The sequence below is a fragment of the Sapajus apella genome, unplaced genomic scaffold (assembly GCF_009761245.1).
Source record: "Sapajus apella isolate SASKATOON/1434 unplaced genomic scaffold, GSC_monkey_1.0 scaffold1, whole genome shotgun sequence".
Lineage (NCBI taxonomy): Eukaryota > Metazoa > Chordata > Mammalia > Primates > Cebidae > Sapajus > Sapajus apella.
In genome coordinates, this window is record NW_022436941.1 from 71240579 (window position 1) to 71250546 (window position 9968).

Genomic DNA, 9968 nt, shown 5'->3' on the forward strand with positions numbered 1-9968 from the left:
CCAGATAATTAAAACTCGGTATAAATGGTCTCAGAGCAATGTGTGTATGTCTCAAGTTAGTCACAGTGGAAAGACTTGAGACTTCATTTTGAGTCCTAGGCTAGTTAAGCTATTTAATCTCTGTGTGTGTTAGCTTTTTCATCTGTAAACAAAGGCAATATTCCTTCCTGTCTCACGTAGTATTGGGTGGATTAAATGGAATTAAACCACATATATAAAACCAGTTGGCCAACTATAAACTACTTTGCAAATTTTAATTTAGTTTATTGCAATTGGCCTAATCCCGGACCTGGTTACTCATGATATATTGTACTAGCATCCTCATTGGCGTTTCTGCCTAAAATACAATCTATACTTAATATTGGTCAGATTGGTGATTTCCTTATTCAAAACATCTTCTGACTCCTGAACACTTACAAAATGAAACTCAAATTTTTTCACGTTAGTATTTAAGGCCTTACATAGCATGACCCCAAATCAATTTTCAAGTTTATATCAATCTCTATACAGTTCCAAACTTTTCTTCTATTTCACATACCCTGTGTCCTAGTGACATACATTATTTCTACTGTGTGCTATGCTTTCTTACATTCTAGATTTTTTTTTCTCTGTCTGTTGTTATCCTTCACCTCCTCCACCCGCACCACCAATCCCTCCCCACTGAACCTCCAAGATTTTTCAAGGTCCAGCTCAAACGTAACCAATTCCCTAAAACTTTTCCCCAAAAACACTCTTCAGAATCTCATCTTCCTCTCCACTGTCTTAGCATTGAATTTAATTCTCTTTTCTCTTCTACTAGTGATGGCATCTTCATATTGAATAGCCTATTGTCTTTAGGAAGAATAAAGACAAGGAAATATGAATACTGTATTTAAGGAAAACATATTTTGCTGAAGAAAAAAATTGAGAACACAGTTCAATTTCTTGCAGTTGGATAAATTAGAAGAGCAAAGGAATTCTCCAGATAGAAAAAAACAAAAAAAACAACAAAACTACTCTTATGTTTTAGGATCTATTAAATTCAGAGGATGCTTTATAAAAGCTTTATACAGACTTTTATGTTTAAAGTCATTTTTATAATCAATAAATATAATCCCATCAGCAGAAGAGTAGAACTAAAGTTCCAAGTCATTAATTTGTTTCCCTAGTGAATTATTCTTTGCAGATTTCAGTTCAGCCATACTTTAGAAATATGAAAGAAACAAATTTTTTAAATTGTCCCACTGATATCATCTAAAGCTTGTAAGTTAGTATTTTTAAGAAATTGTCCATAAGTGGCAATTTTGTCATTTATTTGCATTTATGAAACAAAAAGTATTCATAAAAAAATTTAAATTGTCCTTTGCATCAACGGAGAATTTGATTTTACTTTCTTCCATAGGATTTTAAAAAGGGGAAAGGGACGCTGGGTACTCTATGTGTGTCTTCCGATGAGATACAGGGCAATTCACTATATCCATAAACAGTGAATTCATGAAAAGTCTATTAGAATATACATGCTACAGATACAATGGTAGCAGTATTTTCTCTCATGTATTCTTGTAACAAACTATGCTAAAATGTAAGAGCTCCTCGGGGATATTTCTCTAACACACAGAGAAGAATGAATATAATCAGCCTATGAGTGAGGGGTAGGAGTATATAACTGGGAGTTCTAAAAAAGATTTTAAAAACATTAACCCATTAGACAATTTAAATACATTATTCTGTAAATAACAGTGTATAGAATACTTTGAAGCAACAGGTAGTATAATACACTCACATGAATTGGGAAATGTTTTCTAGAAACTGACAAATTGTATCTTTATATTGATCAAAATGTACAGAATTCAGTGCAGATCATTTCCTAAGAAAGCAAAATGAAAAACTGTCATATATACACAGACATTGAACAATTACTCAAGAGACATCAAGTGAAATATTAGTAAATATGCTAAATGGAGTAAGTGATCAACTAAGTCATTGAGTAAACAATTCAACCAGTATCCTCATCCTGTATGTTAACGCTAGGGCAACAATTAAGAAGAAATGGTTTATTGCAGATTGCAGAGTCTGAAATAATCAAATGCTGGTGGTAGGAAATGGGGCAACAGAAAGACAAAGCAGCCCTGGGCAGGCCCTGGAGCATGCTTACCTCCAAAAGTGAAAAGCCAAGAGAGGACTACAAGGACTGCCTGGGCTGGATGGGGTTGGACTCAGGCTCCTGGGAGTGAGACTGAAAGTTAAAATAATGTCATTCCAAGTGGGAGAATTGATTGCAGTAAAAATAGCATAGCTCAGTTAAGGGATTGTGTTCCCTTTAGGCCAGAATCACTATGGCAGGCTTATCAACACCACTAGGTAATCATCTAATCACTTGCCCTTTTCAGCTCTAAAATATAGAACAAGTAAAATACTTCCTGCTGAAATTTACATTTTAAAAACTACAGCTGCCATTTTTATTTGAGCCTTTTCTTTGTCACAAAGCAACTTGGCAGATATCTTTCACATGTGATTTTTGCATCAAAGAAAATCCAGTGCCATTTTATATTGAGTATATTTTATTCTAGGTTAAAGACAATGCAAATAAAAATTTAGGTGAAACATCACAGTTTTTAAAAAGCAAAGCAGCTAACATTTCCACATAGGAAGATATGTTTTTAAGCACTTTTGCAAGGAAAAACAAGTCTTCCTTGTAACAAAGACCTAACATTTTCTCTAATTCTCAGGGGGAATGATTAAAAAGTGTTCCTATGTGTATATTCAAAATAAATAATTTCAAAAAGTCTTCCATGTAGCTGTGCATTATTTTACCTTCTAAAGAGGTCTTCTCAAATCTAGCTGTCAATGAACCATTATAATCCCTGCCTCCCACTCCTCACCCTCCCATCCAAACCACCAAGCTTATTCCAGCCAATTCTCAAATATGCACCACAGTGTGGTTGGAATATAGTTCATTTATCTTTTTTTCTTTCTGGCCTCATGTCTCTTTTTTTAAGGAGACAAAACTTAAATTAGATATAGTACAACAATTTAACCAATAGCTCTATTAAAGCATGGAGTTGATGCTAGTCAGTTACCAACTATTTTTGCATAGCAAAATCAAAGTAAAAATTAGCTAGGTACTCTGTAGGTATTCTGGTCCCAACTCTCAGACTGAAGTGAAGAACAGAAACTCCTGCTATAGTGCAATGAGTTTCTTTCCTTTTCTTTTTTTCTTTTTCCTTTTGCTCTTTTTGAGACAGGGGCTCACTCTGTCACCCGGGCTAGAGTGTAGAGACGTAATTGTGGCTCACTGCAGCCTCCACCTCCTGAGCCCAAAGTGATCCTCCCACCTCGGCCTCCCAAGTAACCAGGACTACATGCACACACTACCGTACCTGGCTAATTTTTGTATTTTTTTGTAGAAATGGGGTTTTGCCATGTTGCTCAGGCTGGTCTCAAACTCCCGGGCTCAAGTGATCCTCCTGCTTCAGCCTCTCAAAGTGCTGGGATTACAGGCATGAACCACCGTGTCTTTTTTCTTTTTTAGAGACGGAGGTCTCAATATGCCTCCCAGGCTGAACTTGAACTACTGGGCTCAAGAGATCTTTCCATCTCAGCCTCCCAAGCAGCAAGAACTATAGGCACGTACCACCGTGCCTGGTTAGTGCAGAGAGTTTCTTAAAGAACGTTATTTTGCCTCTCTGCTGGATGATGGCTGTATACTATACCATCTTTTCCTATCTTAGAGAATGAGGCCTTGGAACAGAGCTGCATTTCAGCTGATTCAAGCTAGTTGTGCCCTTCATTGGCACAGAGTTGGCAACAATGGCTAAAATCAGATTTGGGCTTACCAAGCTTTGCAAATTCTAAATGCCATGCTTGTCTCCCATTATACGGATAATTGAGACTTGGCTGTATTTGTCTTAAACTGAAATATAAAATTATTGCTTAAAATGCTCCAATTTTAAAAATATAATGTTTCAACAGAGTAAAGTTTTAGATCTTCTAAGGCCATTCTTTGATTTGGTACCAGTATTTGGAATTAGCAAGGAATTATTTTCCTTATACATTCAGAGCATATTCAAAAGCTGCTGCTGTTAAACATGCTGTACTCTAACTTAGCAGCTCATTGGAAAGCTCTCAGGAATGTCCCCTGATATAGCCATCATTTTGTCTAAGTACAGTCTTATCTATTTCTTCCGGTCCTAAAATCGGCATGCATAGGCACTAACACTGCTCCCTGTCTCCGTGCGGAAACACGCATGATGAGTGCTATGAAGTGTCTATGTACACAGTTCTATTCTTACGATGAAAATAGAAAAAACAAAAAAACCCATTTCTCTCAGAAACTGGAAAGCCAGGCATAAGCATCATAAATTTCTGCATAAATTAACAACTTATTATTTTCTGAAATATATATTTGATGTCTCACCTAGGATTTCAATGTCTGAAACAGGAATCAGAAACTGCCCTGTGCTATTGACAATCAGATGGAAAATTCTAGATTGCATCTACAGAGCATAAAGTAGGCTCATGCAATACTTCACAGCTGCAGTGCTTATGGAATAAACTCTTCTGAAAGAAAAACAATAATGTCTCGTGAACGAAGATTCAAAACCTGCTCTACACATTTGCTGTGTGAGTTAGGACTCTAAGATTCCTAAATAATTAAAGTTACATACATTAAATCTCTTTTAATAGATTCATTGATAAGACTTTCCATTATAACATTCCTCTGCAGTGGCTAGAAGTTGAATTCATTCAAAGACTGCAGAATTCGCTTTTTCTATGAATGAATGTAAAGTTAGCTATGTCTATTTTGGAGTAATTTTTCATTTCAAGGTAAACAAAATGTTCAAAGTAAATTACATACTAATACTGCAATGACATCTATTCCACTCTCACGCTCGTTAGCCGGACAGAATTATCTACTTTAAATGCACAGTAATATTTACCAAGATAAGAGGCTAGAAGGAGGAGGTGTGGTCTGATACCAAAACAACATCCAAGGATCCCCTGTGTTTAGCTGACTGCTATGTCCTGTGTTGACACTAGCAAGGTCATACAACTTATGGCATAATTCAGTCCTTCTAATCATAAAATGGAATGTTTGATATAACTGAGTTGATATTTTTAAAAAGTTACTTTGAAGTGTCTCCTCTTAATGTAGACAAGATTGAAAAAAGAAAGAAAGGGAAAGAAAGTAAAGGAAGAAGAGGAAAGAAAGAAAAAGCCTAAAGTGAAATGATATCTGCTAAGTCCAAAGAAAACAACCAGGAAACAGCACAACAAAAAATAGAGGCAAAAGCAAAGCTGGAAGTTAATGCTCCTGGGTTTTAAAGATAGAGCTATGGCTTAGTTGTGCATTTCCAGAACGCTAGAGAGAGGAGGGTTAAGTAGAAGAATGAGTGCATGCCGCTAAAATATTCCACACAGATGGTGAGAGTTGAATGCTAGGGTGGGGGTGGAGATGGGAGAAATATTAGGGCAATGGGTAAATAATATTCATACCTCTAATATGAAAAATGTCACATCTAGCAAGAAGGTTGTAAGAGCCCTCTAACTTTTTGTAAGTGAGCTCTGCATTAGTATAAAATCAGGGCACAATTTTAGAGCAAGGACTGATTAGAAAAGTATTCACTTCAGAATGTCATGTTTTTATTAATTAAGGAAATAATTTCTCTTGTATGATGCATCTACAGAATTCAAGAGGAATAATTAATCCTCAGAACTGAGCACAGTCCTGCAGTCTCTTTCTGGAGGCAGTCCAGTATGAGATTATTGGCACTGTACAGATTTCACTAAAATGTAATTTTCTATCTGTGCTGTAAGTTAGAAAGAGTGATATTTATATTTTTCTACCGGATTTATATTTTACTGTTTATTATTTTAAGTGTGCCAGCACAGACTAACTCACAGCTTCTGCATTTTTGACTAACAGATTTAAAATAAAAATTTGCTGACACTTCCTGCATCACAGATGTCTAACTTCTGCGCCACAGATTAGATGTGGACATGTTCATGCAGCTACATCACATCAGAAGACAGTCAGATGAGTTAATGGGTTAAAGAAAAAAACAGCTAAGCAAACACACAGCTCAACTAGGTAAACACACTGCATGCAGTGGCTGGAGATTCTGCGAGAGGATTCTAAATGTACCACAGTTCATTAATATTCTGTTGCACAGATAAAACATGGATCACATCTAATGAATGTCACAAATAACCCTTCTCTCGGACTCTAATCCATTGTAATGTCTTCTATTATTCAATGCAGACAGAGGCCTTTCTTTAGAAAAAGGAAACATGGGGATAAACAGTAAGAGAGAAGGAGAAAAAGACAGATACACCATGGCCTACTGATACATTCTTTCACAATGAGCTGTTAAGATGTTTCCAGAACTGGGGTTTAGTAACTTTAAATATGCAGCAATGCTTTTCCTCTGACTGCAATGCAAAATGCTGGTCTGGGTGTCCACATTTGCTGAAACCAAATCCCATGCATTTTAAGACATGTTCTTCCACCTCACACTGCAGTGCTCTGAGGCTGTCAGTACAAACAAATGCTAAATAGCTATTGGTCGCCGGAAAGCGAGTGCCATGCAGAAAGCATTAAAATATTAAAGACAGACAATACTTACTCCAAGGTCAGCCCCGGAATCTGTAGCCTTTCCCGCTGGGCTTTCATGCTTGTTATATGTTAGCACACTCTATTGTAACCATGACACACACTCCCTGCTAGCGTCCCGGTGATGACAGAGAGCCAAACCGAACCTCTCTAAAGGACTGGACTAACACTCTCTCGAGGGGGAGGGGGAGGCTGCAAGTTTGGGTCCTTCCACCTCTAGCTGTAATCAAGAGATGTCAGCTGCTTTCCTCAGGTTAACGGCAGTGCACACTGCACTGATTTTGTTAGAGGAACGAGGCTTGCAGCTCTGCATATCAAGTAATTGGTTTTTGATTTTTTTTTTTTTTTAAAGAAAGTCGCTCCACTCACAGACCCACTTTTCACCTCAGTGAAATGAAAAGTCCTTTTGCCCCTGCAGACTGGGGCAAAAAAATAAAGCAACAGTGTCATACTTGTAAAAGAGTTTATCTCAGCACACGTCAGCTACTCCCCACCTCCCTGTGATGCTCTCGAATAGAATTCAGCCACCCTGAGGAGGCTCGTCTTACACTTCCCTTGGTGGAGTTAACTAAATCACTCATAGTCCCCAAGAAAGAAATGAGGAATAGTGCCACATACAAATAATTAGATCTTTCTCTATATATGGCAATCATCAGAAAGAGGAATAAACTAACTGCATTAATTTGGGGGAAGCCAGACTCTGTTGTGTGGCAAAGACTTGTGTGAACAGGCAAACCCTATCATAGGAAACTACCAACTGGAAACGCAAGAGATAGGCATTTGGATTTTTATTTTTGAAAAGCTCATTTTTAAGACCTCAGTGCTGTATACTTTACAAAAGCGATCTAATATGAATAAGGAGGGAAAAAGAGAACATGTGCTTTCAAAACCTGAAAGTTTCACCTTGTATTTATTCAAAACCTAATTTTTCACAGCATTCATAACTTGGCACTAAGTGTACTTCCATTGTCGCGTATGAAGAACATAACTGACTCACTTCCTCTAATGCATTTTAAAGTGTTTTAAAACTTGGCAACCCCTGGTCTGTTGAGAAGAAACACTAGAACTAATTAGAGCTTTATTTTATCAAGAATTCTAATTTTCAAGTACTACAAGGCATCTCTCTCTCTCTCTCTCTCTCTCTCTCTCACACACACACACACACACACACACACACACACACACACACACACACACAAAGAGAGAGACACACAGCCAAACTGCGGTGAAATAGCAAGTATAATCAAGCAGTTACATTTCAAAGGCTATGAAGCCAAACTCCATTTTTTTGCAGATGAAGAAACTGAGGGCACACAGTCGGCGGCTATGCTAGGATTAGATCCCAGTGTGTTTACTCTTATCCCAGAGGCCTGTCTAGGCAGGGATGCCACCGGCAGTTGTTCAGGCTGTGCCCAGGGCAAGGAGGGAAGTGGGAAATGACATCCAGTCTGCTCTCCATGTTTTTATGCCTGTGCCTGGCTCTGAGTTGCTTCACCTCATTTTTCTCATTTTCACCAAGTCTCCCTCAGCTCTGTGAGCTTCTGGAGGGCTACCTGTTTCTAACTCTACAAAGGTGCCTGTGAGCCAGTGGAGGTTTATAGGATGCTCTCAGAACTCTTCTCTATCCTACATCCTTACCTATCAACTTGCTCTGGGGCATCTGTTAATGTTAACTAGGTACCATTATCTCTCACTGTGAGCTCACAGAACCAACCAATCCTTCTACCCTTTAGAGGTAACAAATCCATACTTGAAATAAAGTCATTGACTCCACCAAGAGGCAGATAGAAATGTAAAAAGTTTTTGTAATTTATCACAAAAGGAAACTAAAGATATAATAGATCCCAGCTACCCAGAATGTTGAAACAAGAAGATTGCTTGAGTCCAGGAGTTTTGAGACCAGCCTGGGCAACACAGCAAGAGTTCATCTCAAATAAACAAACAAGATATAATAGAACACAACAAAGAGGAATCAACTTTTCTTAGGAAAGTTGGTCAGGGAAAGTTTGAAAGCCTGAGTGTCAGAAGCCAGACAATGATAAATAAAGAAAAGAAAAAAATCAGTAACCACCCTATGCCAAAAAATAAAGCTAAATTCCCAAATTCTTTAACATTTTAAGGTCGACCCTCATCTCAGGAAACACACTAGAATATTATTCAATAGTCTTCTACACACAGATCTTCTGAAGTCAACTTCAGGTCCATATAGCCAATTGACTACAATACATTTTCACTTCAATTTCCTTCTACTACCCCTAATTTAACATATCCAAAGCAAACTCATCATCCTACCCTCCAAACCCCAAAAGAAGCTTCCTTCCAATGTAAAATATCCAGAATGCCACCATTATTTCCATCTAAACCACCCTGATCCTAAATACATTGTGTCTTGGCCAGATTATTCCTCCTAACTGGTCTCTCTACTTCCTCCTTGGTATCCTCCATACTTTGGTGACCACATAAATTCCAGAGTGATCTCTTTCAGAATATGTCACTCTTTTGTTCAAAACCCTCCAACAGCTTCCCTATGAGTAAAAGCCACAAATTTAGCACATTTGGCCCTAAATGGGATAACCAAGCATCAATAGGAATGACAATGGTAATGTGTCACAACATATCAAATGTTTAAAGTCATGAGTTCAAGAAGAGAAGAGAAAGTCACATCACTTTGAGAGGATGCTAGAGAACTACCACAGTAATCTTGCAAACTGATAAAGGGAAAGAATCAAGCACATCTCTGGTTCCCCTGCGAGTTACACCTCATGGATGGTGAAATCGTTCACTCCAACTGGTAAATAAAGAAGGAACTGCAGTCATAAATGTCACAATTTTTCAGGCTCTAAAGAACGAGGGAATCTAAGCCAAGATCATCAATGACTGCTGACATCACAAAGAGAGAAATCTCAGACACCATGAGCACCTCAAGGCAACACAAATGATGTAATCTTACCAAGAAGACTCTAGCACTACTGGATACAACCAAGCCTCTACATCAAAATATCAAGTTACAGGATAGAGACAAGGGAATATGTTAAAACAGTATCACAGAGGTGTGATCAGCAAAAGCCAGATATGAAAGTCAGAACAAATGACCTGGTTTCTTCAAAAATTTAATGGGGAGAAAAAGAGATGGAAGGGGAACCCAAAGTTTGAAAAAAGACCAGGCACAGTGGCTCATGCCTGTAATTCCAGCACTTTGGGGGGCTGAGGTGGAAGGATGACGTGAGCCCAGGAGTTCTAGACCAGTATGGGCAACATAGCAAGACCCTGTCTCTACCAAAAACAACAACAAAAACAACAACAACAAACCCTTAAGAGACATATCAGCTAATTGTAATATATGAATTTTTTAATGGATCTTGATATCAAACTAATC

The 9968-nt window shown here is 37.9% G+C and overlaps 1 protein-coding gene across 9 annotated transcripts in view; it reads right to left on the bottom strand.

Moving 5' to 3' along the window:
- MAST4 (microtubule associated serine/threonine kinase family member 4) overlaps positions 1-9968 on the bottom strand; it is a 581430-nt gene that overhangs the window by 208097 nt on the left and 363365 nt on the right. The window contains exons 1-2 of one of the 9 annotated variants that reach the window (XM_032280939.1): positions 6606-9816; positions 2135-2215 (exon numbers count right to left, since the gene is read on the bottom strand). The exons of 7 other annotated variants lie outside the window; for them this stretch is intronic. In XM_032280939.1, the coding sequence (XP_032136830.1) occupies positions 2135-2215; positions 6606-6652 (128 nt within the window). In that variant the 5' untranslated portion in view covers positions 6653-9816. Of the gene's footprint in view, positions 1-2134; positions 2216-6605; positions 9817-9968 lie in introns of those variants that run through there. One more of the 9 variants, XM_032281141.1, reaches the window with a different exon arrangement.